General features: G+C 42.8%; 1 protein-coding gene across 4 annotated transcripts in view; it reads left to right on the top strand.

Moving 5' to 3' along the window:
* The window catches only part of LDLRAD3 (low density lipoprotein receptor class A domain containing 3), a 279,192-nt gene that overhangs the window by 135,729 nt on the left and 126,664 nt on the right, over positions 1–16,799 (top strand). For all 4 annotated transcript variants that reach the window (XM_060303355.1, XM_060303356.1, XM_060303357.1 and 1 more), the window contains one exon: positions 6,600–6,725. In XM_060303355.1, the coding sequence (XP_060159338.1) occupies positions 6,600–6,725 (126 nt within the window). The remainder of the gene's footprint in view (positions 1–6,599; positions 6,726–16,799) is intronic.

Raw genomic sequence — 16,799 nt, 5'->3', positions numbered from 1 at the left:
AGCAAATATGCATATCATTTGACCTAGCTGTTTTATCTTAAAGAGATTTTGTTCAAGTGGGGAAAATAATGTATGCATCTGCACGAGCATCGTTTATTGAAAACATCCTAAATGTCCATCAGTAATGGGACTTATAGGTACATAAGATGCAGTAAAATTACCCTTAGCTATTAAAAGTGATGGTATGGGGCTTCCCTGATGGCGCAGTGGTTGACAGTCTGCCTGCCGATGCAGGGGACACGGGTTCGTGCCCCGGTCTGGGAGGATCCCACATGCGGCGGAGCAGCTGGGCGCGTGAGCCATGGCCGCTGAGCCTGCACGTCCGGAGCCTGTGCTCCTCAACGGGAGAGGCCACACAGTGAGAGGCCCGCGTACCGCAAAAACAAACAAAAAAAAGTGATGGTATGGACCTGTAGTTATCGACATGAAAAGATGTCACAGTATATGGTTAAGTGACAAAAGCCGGTTTCAGAATAGCATAGTATTTTATTCAGGTGCATTTAAGCAAAACTGTATGCCTAGATTTCTATTTATTAATTCAGTTAGTAATTATTGAGTAACCTATGTACCAGGCACTTTTCAGGGTATTGGAGGTAGAGCAACAAACAAGATCATGGTCCTCTGCCACTTGGAAGTGAAGTGCTTGGAACCAGCAGCATCGTCATTGCCTGGGAGTGTGTTAGGAATGCAGAATCCCAGGCTTCATTCTAGACCTACTGCATTTTAACGTGGTCCTAGGGCTGTCTGTTCGCATGCTATAGTTTGAGGGACCGTGCTTCTGAAGCATGTTGACCAAAATGGCCCCAGTGGATTTCCCTGGGTGGCGGCAACGTGGGGTAATTTTTGCATTGCCTGTGTCCGTTTCTCATCGTTGGAATTTTTCACGGTGCGCTATGTCTTGAGTTTACAGAGCAAGGATGCTAATTTGGCAGAGTAGCCGGAGGCTCCTGCTTCTGGTTCTGTGGGCTGTCTCGGGCACACACGGGCAGGATCCTGGAGCAGGAATCACAGGGGAGCAGGAGGTAGAAGTTGTGACCGTGGCTCCTTTGGGCCATCCCAGAGGTCTGCAAGAGAGACCCTGAATCCCTGCGGCCGTGGCTGGAGCTGTTGCTGCAGCCTGAGAGATGCCGCAGGTCTGATGAGCTGAGCTCCTGGCTGTTCTGCCTGAGCAGGGAGGCTCTGGCGTTCAGACTCTGTCCAGCTCTTTTGTGTCATCACTATGGGAGAGTCTGGACCAGCAGCTGTCGATGGCAGACCTGCGCTGAGGTATCTGTCATCCTCCAGGCCCAGTGGGCAACACTGTGCCCTTCCTGAGCAGATTGGGAGGTACAGGCATGCTGCCTGGTGAAGAGCATTTCTGTCCAAGGCTTGGGAAGTTCTGATCATGCAGACAGGGGGTCTGAACCCTTTCCTTGGGGTCTCTCTTGAATCTGGTCCCTGATGAGGGGTTTGGCAGGATGTGACCCTATAGCACTCCACCTAAAGCATAGGTGTAGTTGAAAGAGGGTAGACAGGGGCATGAGGACTGGATTACAGACCAGTCTGACCCTAAATTAACTAAGTGACTTTGGGCAAGTCCCAAATTACCTCCTCGGGCCTCAGTTTTTTCATCTGTGAGTCAAGAGGCTCAGTTATTGAGTGAAGCTGTGTGGCCTACCTGCTGGGCCCCAGATGCTATGCATAGGAAGATGGGGTCTTTGTTATGAGGGCGTCACAACCTGGTGACACGGGAACATCTCTTAGTTCCCCTCTCATTCTGACATGATCCCCAAATGCTGCTCTGAGGGCTTTGGCCTTCCTGCGTTTTTGTTTAGGGCGATAGTGAGTAGAGGTTATTGCAGATTTATGTCCTTACTGGTTAAAAAAAAAAAAAAAATCGACAATTGTGTTAGTCCTTCCTCCACTCCCATCTAGTTTTAAAAAATGTTTTATTTTACTGATCCGTGAAATCCAGAACTGTGGCATTCGGGCTCTAAAAGGAAGGGGAGGGCTCAGATCAGGAAATAAACCAACCCCCAGGAGAGCCCTGAGCCCTGTCTCGCTGCTGGTGAGAGCTGCTGCTTTGAAAAGTTCACGGAGCAGGTCCTTGAAGAGCGGTGGATTCAAGTGCTCAGTGGGATGGAGTCGCCCTGCCTGCCTTTGTCAGGGCAGTTTTAGACTCAGAGTTGGTCTTCTGCTTCTGCCAGGGGCTGCTGAGTTTCATGCTGGAATCTCCCCTTCGTGGAAATCGCGGCGGGCTGGGGGCAATCCAGACTTTGTCCGGGAAGCCCCCCGGGGCCCACGGGGGCTCGTGCAGACAGGGAGCTGCTTGCCAGCGGTGGGCTTCTCTCCGAGCCTCTGCCAGGCGCTCAGCAGGCCGTCTGTGATCTGCCTCACCGTTGCCTGAGCAGGTGTGTGCTGGTGCAGAGGTAAATCATAACAGGACAGGCTGCCCGACAGAGACGGCAGCTGAGCATCCCCGGCAAGGCAGGGAGTCTCGTTAGTGATTCCTGAAGAGGGTGCAGGGCCGAGGCCAAAGAGCGGGTCAATTGAATGGTAGCTGATGCATTTATAATTACCCTTATTCTCTTTCCTCTTTCTTTGTCTCATCAAGTCCAGTCCTTGGAGCTGGGCTGGGCCTTAGAAGTGTCGAAGGAGGCGGTAGAGTAGGTGAGTCAAGAAGTAAAGTGTGAGCCTTGACTGTTTTTCAGCTGTGTCAGGGCCTTCACTTCTGGACCTGTTATCTTTTCTGTAAAATGGGTTTTTGGGAGGAGGAAATGAGATGATATCTGTAAAATAGAGCACGATGCTCAGCCCATGCTAAGCATTCAGTGAGTGCTAGCTGTGATTACCCAGCCCCACTCTCGCCTTTTACGGGCTCATGTGTATATTCGGCAGTATTGATTAGGTACCGTGGTAGGCACTGCACAGTTGCAGCTCCTTCAAGAATGGTGAATGAAAGTATTCAGGTGAGGGTGTGTGCATCAAAGCTCTGCACAAAGCCAATGACATCTATCCTGTGAAGGAAAAGAAAGAAACAGTAAGGGCTAGAGTGCCTGAGGGTAGGGAGCGAGGTGTCTACTGTAGAGAGTGCACTGCTTAAGGAGACCTCAATAAAGTAGCGGAGTGAACCATGCCGACCTCTGGGAGAAAGACAGTCCAAGCAGAGGGAACCACAGACTGCAAAGGTCCCGAGGCAGGACTGTGCCTGATGGGCTTGAGGAGGAGCTGGGAGGCCAGTGTTAGCCAGAGCACGGAGAGTAGGTAGGCATGACATTAGAGGGGCTCCGCCGGAGTGGCACGATGCTGTTATGGCGGCTGTGGGCTTTTCTAAAGTGTTGGGAGGGCAGAGACGTTTTGAATGGAGGAGTGACGTGTTGAGTTTACAGGGAAACGCTCTCAGGTTAGCTGTCAAAGCCTATAGGTAGCTTTTCTGCCCTGAGCCCTGAAAGGGTGACGGGAGCAAGGATGCCCGGTCCTCTGATTTGCGCATCCATCCCTGGCTCTTACCTGTGACAGTTATTGCCGTGGCGTCTGCTTCCTGGGGACTTTCTATTTCCTACATCTCTTCTGTGTTTATTAATTGGACTTCTTCTCCCTCATTTATGTATTTATTCAACAATTATGGGTCCAACAGATCTCTGGATTACAATCCAATACTACTGTTGTTCGTTTTGTTGCTCAAATTGTTCTAGCTTTGGCCGTTGGGAGCCCCTGCAGGTTGACTCCTGTGTCCTTTGGACATGCCTCCATCGTATTTTAAGCACTTCTTCACTTTCTGGCAACACAAGACACTCCAGGTTCATCTTGTATTTTCCCCCAGGAATGAGCCACTTCTCCAGGGAGCACTGGTTCTCTTTATTGGGTCATAGAATTTAGAAACCAGGATCTAGGCGCTGGCTGTGCTTATTGCTATTGGGGTGTACTGCTTCTAGTCTTTCTTAGCAGATGAGCTAGGAAATGTATGTACGTACACTAACCCATGCACACACACAGATCTGTATTTCTATCTGTCGATCTATCCATCCATCCATCCATCTATCCATCTATCTGTGTTTACAGATCTTGAGTTCATATTGATGCCTTCAATTCCAGTCCAAAGCCTCGGGGTTCATTTTCATCTTCTCACTCTCTTTATTTGTGATTTCTTCCTCTGATAGTGAGAAACCTTGCTCTTATTATCTGTAATATACTTACCTATTTGTTCAACCCTAGTACTACACAAAAGGCAGTTTCAGAATTGCTGATTCATACCCCTGTGAGAAACAAATATAACTAGAGTACTTGTGAACAGTTCTTTTTTTCTTTAGCCTTATAGAATCCAGACAAAATAATGTTTACCAGAGTTACGTGGGCTACTTCTTTTCTTCCCCACCTCCTTCAGTGTGGTGCTGTTATTCATCTGTAAGTTATGTTCATTTGTTGCTGTTTATATTTCATTCTGAGCCCTGCCCCCAACACACACATGCACACACACATGGGTTTGATTTTAATTGTTTACATTTTGGGTATGTGAAATATTATCATGGTTCTAAGAGTCAGAGCTATACAAATAGACTCAGAGAAGTGCGCACCCTTCTCATCCCTGCTACCTTGTTCCATTCCCATTCCCCTATTCTTTCCAACCTTTTCTCACCCACCCCCTGTAGGTAACCAGTCTCTTTGGTTTCTGGTTTATCCTTCCTATATTTCTTTTGCATAGATGAACAAGTACATGTATGTTTTCTTAGATCCCCTTCTTTTGCTATATGGAGGGGTAAAGTACGGTAGATACTCTTTTGCACTTTGCTTTTTTTGCTTAACAGTATGTCCTGGAGATCACTTCCTATCAGTTCATGGAGATCTTCCATAATGAGCTTTTTAAACTTGGGTAATCAGAAAAAGAAATTTAGCAGCCCAAGGATCAATTTTAAAGTTCTATAAGCCTAGTGATGTGATGATGATGATGATAAGTAGCATAAGTTTTACCATTAATTGAGCATCTACTGTATGCCATGCTCTGTGCCAAGCATTTTATATAGATTATCACACTGAATCCTTCCCTGGGCCATATGAGATAGATATTACCTCCAGTTTACCAATGAGGAAACTGAGGCTCAGTTGTATTTAGAAACTTGCCCAAGGTCATAAAGATTAGAGCCACAATTTGAACACAGGACACTCTCTCCCAAGTTTGTGCATTGTGAAGAGCACACCAGCACCATTAGAGTACTTTCAGGTTAAAACAAAGCCATGTGGGTTTTTTAAATCTAGCCACGTCCCAGGCTTAAAATCCCTGTTGATAGTGTATCAGCTGTTCCCAAAGTTGGCATGTTATACTGATGACGAGAATATGAAGGTAATCTACCCTGTTCGTTCCAAAGAAATAACCCCTTCCTTCTTGAGGACCATGGGTCCTGCCTCTAAGACAGGAGACAAAAGGGATGCTAGGTGGGGCCTGCTACCTGGGATACAGCAATAGATCCCATCACACCTTAGAATCACAAGCCAGAGCCGCCAGCACCATTAACAGGAAACTACATTACCCCACAGGGCTGTTTGGTTAGCAGGACATCAATCAAGCTTGAGTTACAGCAGTTCTGTTAAAAGTCTTTGTATAGCAGGAGTGGAAGAAGGGTTTCTCTGAGCAGGGTTCTGGCTTCTGTTGTGAGAAGTGACAGCCTCTGGCGGAGAGGCAGTACAGTTGAGCGTGGCTTCTGGACTCTGAGTACTGGGGGCCTCACCCCAGCACCATGTTTTCTAGCCGTGTAACCCTGGGCAAGTCACTTTACCTCTTCAGAGCGTTTCTGTGAAATGAGGAAAAGAAGCACACCCGTCTTTGTCAGGGGTTCCCAAGACCACCTTCAGTTTCAGTGATTTACTAGAAGGAATCGTAGAACTCAGCATACAGTCATACCCACAGCTATGATTGATTACAGTGAAAGGATACAAAGCAAAACGAACAGAGGGAAGAGGTGACGGAGTGAAGTCAGAGGAAAACAAGTCCAGGCTTCCAGAGTCCTTGCCCAGTGCAGTCACACAGGAGGCCCTTCATTCCCCCAGCAACAAATGTGACATAACGTGTGAAATGCTTTCTCCCAGGGAAGCTCATTAGAGGCTCAGTGCCCAGGGTTTTTCCTGAGAGCTGGTCATGCAGGCACCCTCTGCCCAACATGTACCCAAATCCCAGACTCTCAGAAGAAAGGCAGGTGTTCAGCATCAATGCACTGTTTGCATGGATAGTTTAGGCACAGTGAGCCGTCCTCAGGAGGGAATGATGCAGACCTTCCCGACATCCAATTTCCCAGATGCCAGCCAGGCGAGGGCCAACTTCGCAAGCAAGCCTTTCTAAGGATGGCGGCCTCAGGCCTCTTGAGCCCTGCTGGTGTGGAGGCTGGGTTTGGCCTATTTGGGACCTTGGTGGCAGTAGATGAGCCACTCCCTTCCTGGAGGATGACACATGTGGGCTTCTAGTCTGGCTGGGTATTGGAGGTGGGTGCTGGTGGTAAGAAACTTTGGGCACTTCAAGGTAGATGTAAAAGGCCCCAGTTGCACACTCTGAGTCAGCGGGATGGGTATGTGGTGGTCAGAAAACTTATCCTCCTGACGTCTCGTTGTTTGTCTCGTTTGTCCTCCTGCAGCCAAGGCTAAATCGAAATGTGGCCCGACCTTCTTCCCCTGTGCCAGCGGCATCCACTGCATCATTGGCCGCTTCCGGTGTAACGGGTTTGAGGATTGTCCCGACGGCAGCGACGAAGAGAACTGCAGTAAGTACCGGGGCCTGCGTACTACGCTCCCCTGTTCATTCCCACCAGTGGACCTTCCATCCTGGCCGCTCTCATCTGTGTGCCTCTTACACCCCCAGGCTTGGGCCTTTTCTCTATTTGTTACTATTTGTTACTGCTTACTGGAATCTATTTGTTACTGCTTACTTCTTGTGTGATTGTGTAGATGCTCAGCTACCATTTATCAGGGCCTTTGCTAAGTACACTGGGCCTGGGGCATACTTTGTTTTCAGTTCTGATGATGGCTCTGGAAATGTAAGCGTGTTATCCCCATCGACACATAAGGACCTGAAGTATGAGCGGTCAACGGACTCATCCAGAGTCACATAGCTTATCAGCTGCAGAGCCAGTTCTAGGCTCATTCAGACGCTCATCTGATTGACCCTGCCACTCAGCACCCCACGTTTAGGTGCTTGCTTTCCTTCTCATTTTGAATTCTTTAAAGAAAGATGTTTATATATTAATTATATACATACTATAAGAATATGCTCTTGGAAGTTGCTGTGTGATCCAACAATCCCACTCCTGGGCATATATCCGGAGAAACCTCTAATTCAAAAAGACACATGCACCCCAGCGTTCATAGCAGCACTATTTACAATAGCCAGGACGTGGAAGCAACCTAAATGTCCATTGACAGATGAATGAATAAAGAAGATGTGATACATATAAACAATGGACTGTTACTCAGCCATTAAAAAGAATGCAGTAATGCCATTTGCAGCAACATGGATGGACCTGGAGATTATCACTCTAAGTGAAGTAAGTCAGACAGAGAAAGACAAATACCATATGATATCACTTATTTGTGGAATCTAAAATATGACACAAGTGAACTTATTTACAAAACGGAAATGGACTCACAGACATAGAAAACCAATTTATGGTTACCAAAGGGAAAAAAGGGTGGAGGGAGGAGTAAATTAGGAGTATGGGATAAACAGATACAAACTACTATATATAAAAAAGATAAACAACAAGGTCCTAGTGGATAGCACGGGGAACTATATTCAATACCTTGTAATAAACCATAATGGAAAAGAATATGAAAAAGAAAATATATGTGTGTGTATAACTGTGAATCACTTTGCTGTACATATGAAACTAACACAACATTGGAAATCAACTATACATCAATGTTTAAAGAAGAATATGCTCGAGCACTGTGAGTAGCATGAGGGGCGGAGCCTTGGGAGCTCCAGGATCATGAGTTGCAGCGGGGATAGGGGAGGATGGGGGCGTCGGCTGCTTCTTCTAGACGCTAAGGAATGCCGCTGGACCTGGATCCAAAACAGGCTCTTCATATCCACCAGGCACAGAGGACAGCAACTGGCTGGAGGACTGAGTGGAGTGCAGAAGGCCGGCCACTCTGTGCCTTTCGATTGGAGAATTTAACCCATTTACATGTAAGCCGTGTGGCTGACAGGGCCTTGGTTCTCCATCCGGGTGTCACGCCGGACCCTCTGAGGTGGGAGAGCCGAGTTCAGGACACTGGACCACCAGAGACTTCCTAGCCTCACGTAATATCAACTGGCAAGAGCTCTCCCAGAGATCTCCATCTCAGCGCTAAGACCCAGCTCCACTCAACGACCAGCAAGCTCCAGTGCTGGACACCCTATGCCAAACAACTAGCAAGACAGGAACACAACCCCACCCATTAGCAGAGAGGCTGCCTAAAATCATAAGTTCACAGACACCCCAAAAACATACCACTGGACGCGGTCCTGCCCACCAGAAAAACAGGATCCAGCCTCATCCACCAGAACACAATCACCAGTCCCCTCCACCCGGAAGCCTACACAACCCACTGAACCAACTGGGGGCAGACAACAAAAACGACAGGAACTACAAACCTGCAACCTGTGAAAAGGAGACCCCAAACACAGTAGGTTAAGCAAAATGAGAAGACAGAGAAATATGCAGCAGATGAAGGAGCAAAGTAAAAACATAAACAAACACCAGACCAAACAAATGAAGAGGAAATAGGCAGTCTACCTGAAAAAGGATTCAGAGTAATGATAGTAAAGATGATCCAAAATCTTGGAAATAGAATGGAGAAAATGCAAAAAACATTTAACAAGGACCTAGAAGAACTAAAGAGCAAACAAACAATGATGAGCAACACAATAAATGAAATTAAAAGTTCTCCAGAAGGAATCAATAGCAGAATAACTGAGGCAGAAGAATGGAGAAGTGACCTGGAAGATAATATAGTGGAAATAACTACTGCAGAGGAGAATAAAGAGAAAGGAATGAAAAGAATTGAGGACAGCCTCAGAGACCTCTGGGACAACATTAAACGCACCAACATTCGAATTATAGGGGTCCCAGAAGAAGAAAGGACTGAGAAAATATTTGAAGGGATTATAGTTGAAAACTTCCAGAATATAGGAAAGGAAATAGTCAATCTAGTCCTGGAAGCACAGAGTCCCATACAGGATAAATCCAAGGAGAAGCACACCAAGACACATATTACTCAAACTATCAAAAATTAAGTACAAAGAAAAAATATTAAAAGCAGCAAGGGAAAAGCAACAAATAACATACAAGGGAATCCCCATAAGGTTAACAGCTGATCTTTCAGTAAAAACTCTGTAAGCCAGAAGGGAGTGGCAGGACATATTGAAAGTGATGAAAGGGAAAAACCTACAATGAAGATTACCCAGCAAGGATCTTATTCAGATTCTATGGAGAAATTAAAACGTTTACAGGCAAGCAAATCTAAGAGAATTCAGCACCACCAAACCAGCTTTACAACAAATGCTAAAGGAACTTCTCTAGGCAGAAAACACAAGAGAAGGAAAAGACCTACAATAACAAACCCAAAGCAATTAAGAAAATGGTAATAGGAACATAAATATCAATAATTGCCTTATATGTAAATGGATTAAATGCTCCAACCAAAAGACATAGACTGGCTGAATGGATACAAAAACAAGACCCGTATATATGCTATCTACAAGAGACCAACTTCAGACCAAGGGACACATACAGACTGAAAGTGAGGGGATGGAAAAAGATACTCCATGCAGATGGAAAACAGAAGAAAGCTGGAGTAGCAATTCTCATATCAGACAAAATAGACTTTAAAATAAAGACGATTACAAGAGACAAAGAAGGACACTACATAATGATCAAGGGAGCAATCCAAGAAGAAGATATAACAATTGTAAATATTTATGCACCCAACACAGGAGCACATCAATACATAAGGCAAATACTAACACATAAAAGGGGAAATAGACAGTAACACATTCATAGTAGGGGACTTTAACACTCCACTTTCACCAATGGACAGATCATCCAAAATGAAAATTAATAAGGAAACACAAGCTTTAAATGATGCATTAAACAAGATGGACTTAATTGATATTTAAAGGACATTCCATCCAAAAACAATAGAATACACTTTCTTCTCAAGTGCTCGTGGAACATTCTCCAGGATAGATCATATGTTGGGTCACAAATCAAGCCTTGGCAAATTTAAGAAAATTGAAATCATATCAAGTATCTTTTCTGACCACAACACTATAAGACTAGATATCAATTACAGGAGAAAAACTGTAAAAAATACAAACACAGGGAGGCTAAACAATACACTACTAAATAACCAGGAGATCACTGAAGAAATCAAAGAGGAAATCAAAAAATACCTAGAAACAAATGACAGTGAAAACACGATGATCCGAAACCTATGGGATGTAGCAAAAGCAGTTCTAAGAGGGAAGTTTATAGCAATACAATCGTACCTCAAGAAACAAGAAACATCTCAAATAAACAACCTAATCTTACACCTAAAGCAATTAGAGAAAGAAGAACAAAAAAAAAAAACCCAAAGTTAGCAAAAGGGAAGTAATCATAAAGAACAGATCAGAAATAAATGAAAAAGAAATGAAGGAAACAGTAGCAAAGATCAATAAAATGAAAAGCTGATTCTTTGAGAAGATAAACAAAATTGATAAAACATTAGTCAGACTCATCAAGCAAAAGAGGGAGAAGACTCAAATCAATAGAATTACAAATGAAACAGGAGAAGTAACAACTGACACTGCAGAAATACAAAGAATCATGAGAGATTACTACAGGCAACTATATGCCAATAAAATGGGCAACCTGGAAGAAATGGACAAATTCTTAGAAAAGCACAACCTTCCAAAACTGAACCAGGAAGAAATAGAAAATATAAACAGACCAATCACAAGCACTGAAATTGAGACTGTGATTAAAAATCTTCCAACAAACATAAGCCCAGGACCAGATGGCTTCACAGGCGAATTCTATCAAACATTTAGAGAAGAGCTAACACCTGTTCTTCTCAAACTCTTCCAAAATATAGCAGAGGGATGAACACTCCCAAACTCATTCTACGAGGCCACCGTCACCCTGATACCAAAACCAGACAAAGATGTCACAAGAAAACTACAGGCCAATATCACTGATGAACATAGATGCAAAAATCCTCAACAAAATACTAGCGAACAGAATCCAAGAGCACATGGAAAGGATCGTACATCTTGATCAAGTGGGGTTTATCCCAGGAATGCAAGAATTCTTTAATATATGCAAATCAATCAATGTGATACACCATATTAACAAATTGAATGATGAAAACCATATGGTAGTCTCAATAGATGCAGGAAAAGCTTTTGACAAAATTCAACACCCATTTATGATAAAAACCCTCCAGAAAGTCGGCATAGAGGGACCTTACCTCAACATAATACAGGCCATATATGACAAACCCACAGCCAACATTGTTCTCAATGGTGAAAAACTGAAACCATTTCCACTAAGATCAGGAACAAGACAAGGTTGCCCAGTCTCATGGCTATTATTCAATTAGTTTTGGAAGTTTTAGCCCCAGCAATCAGAGAAGAAAAAGAAATAAAAGGAATCCAAATCGGAAAAGAAGAAGTAAAACTGTAACTGTTTGCAGTTGACATGATACTATACATAGAGATTCCTAAAGATGCTACCAGAAAACTCCTAGAGCTAATCAATGAATTTGGTAAAGTAGCAGGATACAAAATTAATGCACAGAAATCTCTTGCATTCTTATACAGTAATGATGAAAAATCTGAAAGAGAAATTAAGGAAAGACTCCCATTTACCATTGCAACAAAAATAATAAAATACCTAGAAATAAACCTACCTAAGGAGACAAAAGACCTGTATGCAGACAACTACAGGACACTGGTGAAAGAAATTAAAGATGATACAAGCTGATGGAGAGATATACCATGTTCTTGCATTGGAAAAATCAACATTGTGAAAATGACTCTACTACCCAAAGCACTCTACAGATTCAGTGCAATCCCTATCAAACTACCAATAGCATTTTTCACAGAACTAGAACAAAAAATGTCACAATTTGTATGGAAACAGAAAAGACCCTGAATAGCCAAAAGCAATCTTGAGAAGAAAAACGGAGCTGGAGGAATCAGGCTCCCTGACTTCAGACTATACTATAAACCTATAGTAATCAAGACAGTATGGTCCTGGCACAAAAACAGAAATACAAATCAATGGAACAGGATAGAAAGCCCAGAGATAAACCCATGCACATATGGTCACCTTATCTTTGATAAAGGAGGCAAGAATATCCATTGGAGAAAAGACAGCTTCTTCAATAAGTGTTGCTGGGAAAACTGGACAGCTATATGTAAAAGAATGAAATTAGAACACTCCCTAACACCATACACAAAAAATAAACTCAAAATGGATTAAAGACCTAAATGTAAGGCCAGACACTATAAAACTCTTAGAGGAAAGCATAGGCAGAACACTCTATGACGTAAATCACAGCAAGATCCTTCTTGACCCACCTCCTAGAGAAATGAAAATAAAAACAAAAATAAACAAATGAGACCTAACTTAAAAAAAACTTAAAAGCTTTTGCACAGCAAAGGAAACCATAAACAAGATGAAAAGAGAACCGTCAGAATGGGAGAATATATTTTCAAACGAAGCAACTGACAAAGGATTAATCTCCAAAATATACAAGCAGCTCATGCAGCTCAATATGAAAAAAACAAACAACCCAATCCAAAAATGGACAGAAGACCTAAATAGACATTTCTCCAAAGAAGGTATACAAATTGCCAACAAACACATGAAAGGATGCTCAACATCACTAATCATTAGAGAAATGCAAATCAAAACCACAATGAGGTATCACCTCGCTCCAGTCAGAATGGCCATCATCAGAAAATCTACAAACAATAAATGCTGAAGAGGGTGTGGAGAAAAGGGAACCCTCTCGCACTGTTGGTGGGAATGTAAATTTATACAGCTACTATGGAGAACAGTATGGAGGTTCCTTACAAAACTAAAAATAGAACTACCATACGACCCAGCAATCCCACTACTGGGCATATACCCTGAGGAAATCATAATTCAAAAAGAGTCATGTACCACAATGTTCTTTGCAGCACTACTTACAATAGCCAGGACATGGAAGCAACCTAAGTATCCATTGACAGATGAATGGATAAAGAAGTTGTAGCACATATATACAAGGGAATATTACTCAGCCATAAAAAGAAACGAAATTGAGTTATTTGTAGTGAGGTGGATGGACCTAGAGTCTGTCATACAGAGTGAAGTAAGTCAGAAAGAAAAAAAACAAATACCATATGCTAACACATATATATGGAATCTAAAAAAAAAAGGTTCTGAAGAACTTAGGGGCAGGACAGGAATAAAGGTGCAGATGTAGAGAATGGACTTGAGGACATGGGGTGGGGGAAAGCTGGGATGAAGTGAGAGAGTGGCATGGACATATATACACTACCAAATGTAAAATTGATAGCTAGTGGGAAGCAGCCGCATAGCCCAGGGAGATCAGCTCTGTGCTTTGTGACCACCTAGAAGGGTGGGATAGGGAGGTTGGGAGGGAGACGCAAGGAGGGGATATGGGGATATATGTATATGTATAGCTGATTCACCTTGTTATACAGCAGAAACTAACACAACATTGTAAAGCAATTATACTCCAATAAAGATGTTAAAAAAAGAAACAAGAATATGCTCCTGGAAAAAAATCCAAATAGTATAGAAAGCTAAAGTGTTCCTTGACTTGTGACCACCTGATTCCTTTTACCTGGTATGTAATATTCCATGGTATCAACACACAGACAGACAGACACACACACACACCTCCTCTTGTTCTCTCTACCCCTCCTGCCTCTTAGCAGTCTTGGTGTTGAAGCTCACCTCACTACTCCTTGGCCTGGATATACTGGTGCCTTGCTTGGCAGCATCTCTGTGTCCAAATCCACACTCAGCAGTTTCAGTGACCTTCAGGTGTCCCTTTCCTGCCTTTCACGCTGTTCCAGCTCCCCCAGCAATTCGCTTTGTACCTGCTTCTGGTTCGTCTGGTCACTGCTTAGTTTATTCTTTTTCTTTTCCCCTTCAATGTTTAGACTGCTGGAGCCTTTCTAACTGTAGTTGGCTCTTGACAAACTTACACATTTACCTTCTGCACTTATATATTTTAATAACCCTTTTCTCTTCTGATTATTGTAAAGAACTTGCGAAATATAGAAAAGTATAAAGAGGAAAGCAAAAATGCCTAGAAGGCAATGCTGTGAATATGTGGGTTATTATGTGATAGTCATCCCCCCTACCCTATCTGTCTACCTATCATCTGTCTTCTCTAATATGTTTAATTGAGGTGTCCTCTTTATTGTGACCATTTTCTCATGTTATTAAATTTTTTCGAAGCGTAAGTTTTAATGACTTCAGGGATTGTTTTGATAAACTGATTTTCCCTTACCCTGTTGGTTCTATTTTAAGTCCTTGAGGAGGAGAGTGACTATCTCCTATGTTCTTTTATGTCTTTCCAGGGAACAATCATTGCTGTACTGTCCCAAGAGGGACACAGAGAGTTTATAACTCTACTGTATGCATTCTCCTGTTGCCTTATCTCACCTTCTGGGTCTCAAATGGCAGAGATATGGCAGAGCTGCTAGATTGCTGAATGGTTAGTAAGTAGAGGGGCTGAACCCCAGCCTAGCGAGGAGGGTGCATATCACTAACAGGGTAGGGGCCTGACTGAGCAAAATGACTCTGGAGCTGGGGTCTGGCCTCAGATTTGTGTTCTGCCCTAGGGAAGCACCAGTTGGGCTTCTAACATAATCTCCTTGCACAGTGGTTTTCTCTAGAATGGAGGTACTGACAGCCTGCTTTCCAGGTTTGTTGTGAGGGTTAGATGAGATAATATCTGAAAAGTGCTTAGTGTGGTACTAAGTACTGTCCATAGGGATCTTATCACGGAAGGGGGGGATTTTATATGTATCACCATACATATGTACTAGAGAGTAATTCAATGGCAATAAAAGCAAGTGTGAGGCATTACAGTATGTACGTTCTAAATGATTGTGTCATCCTGTGTACCGTTTGCCATAATTAAGAGCCCTGTATGATTAGATGTTTGGATATTGGTCTTTAATTGTCTAAATGCGTAAATTATATTCACTCTAAATTAAGCCAATGAGGATTAAGCCAGCATTTTCCTCTGGCATATCTGCCATTTGAAAAGAGTGGTTCTGACTCACTGTTCTGAAAACTGGTAAATAAAAGGAAAGAATCAAGCATTTATCCTCCCTTTCATATATGAATTACACTTCTGAGTAATTAAATAGCTGACTTAGAAAAGTTTTTTTTTATTGAAGAATACCAGCTGATAGAAGAATGAGAGAATTAGAGTATGTCTATTTTATAACCCCAATGAAGAAATGGATCATCAAATGGCTGCTAAAACCATTAGATGAGAAATTGAAAGGGAGCTTTATAATGTATGGATCAGGCAGAAAAGTCCCGAAACTGGCAATCTTCTCACAGATGACTTTGAATCAGTATTGCATCACTTCAAGTGGATTGTAGAAACCTTATCACTCTATGGATCTCTCTGTATTATAGTTGTCTTAAATAGTACATCTTCATGCTTTAAAAATCCCAAAAGATGGGCTTCCCTGGTGGCGCAGTGGTTGAGAGTCCGCCTGCCGATGCAGGCGACACGGGTTCGTGCCCCGGTCCGGGAAGATCCCACATGCCGGGGAGCGGCTGGGCCCGTGAGCCATGGCCGCTGAGCCTGCGCATCCGGAGCCTGTGCTCCGCAACGGGAGAGGCCACAACAGTGAGAGGCCCGCGTACCGCAAAAAAAAAAGAAAAAAAATCTTAAAAAAAAAAATCCCAAAAGACAATGTTTTAATGTTTACTTTAACTTTTCAAGTATGTTTAAAAGAACTCCAGAGGAGAAGATTCGTCTATTATATTTACCCAGATATTTACCATTTTGGTTGCTCTTCCTTCGTTCCTGATGTTCCAGGTTTTTTTCTGGTATCATTTTCCTTCTGTCTGAAGAACTTCCTTTAGCAATTCTTTTAAAGCAGGTCTGCTGGCAACAAATTCTCTTAATTTTCCTTCATCTGAGAGTGTCTTTATTTCACCTGCTTTCCTAAAGGATATGTTCACTGCATGTAGAATTCTGGGGTGGCAGTTCTTTTCTTTAAAGCACTTTAAAAATGTTGTGCCACTTCCCCTGGCTTCTCTTGTTTCCAGTGAGAAATTTGCAGTTATTTTAAACTGTTTTCCCTTAGAGAATACACCACTTTTATCTGGCTGCTTTGAAGATTTGTTTTGTTTTGTTTTTAGTTTTTACCACTTAGATGACAATGTGTCTCGGATGACAATGTGTCTGGGTACGTGGATTTCTTTGTTTATCCTGTTTAGGGTTCTCTTTGAATCTGTAGGGTTTTGTCTTTTGCCGTACTTAGTACATTTTCAACTAGTCTCTCTCTCTTTTTTTAAATTGAAATATAGTTGATTTACAATCAATCCTCTTTCTCTTTTTCTTGTGGGATTCTGATAACAATTTTAGGTCCCTGAAACTCTGTTCATTTTTTAATCAATCTTTTTTCTTTTTATTATCCAGATTGGATTATTTCTATTACTCTTTTGTCAGGTTTACTTTTTCCTCTGTCATCTCCACTCTACTTTCGAGCCCATACAATGTGACTCTTTTTTACTTTGGTTACTCTATTTTTCAGTTCT

Source organism: Globicephala melas, chromosome 8, assembly GCF_963455315.2.
Source record: "Globicephala melas chromosome 8, mGloMel1.2, whole genome shotgun sequence".
NCBI classification, from domain to species: domain Eukaryota; kingdom Metazoa; phylum Chordata; class Mammalia; order Artiodactyla; family Delphinidae; genus Globicephala; species Globicephala melas.
Note: the sequence above shows the minus strand (reverse complement) of the source record. Positions and strands in the feature narration are given on the sequence as shown.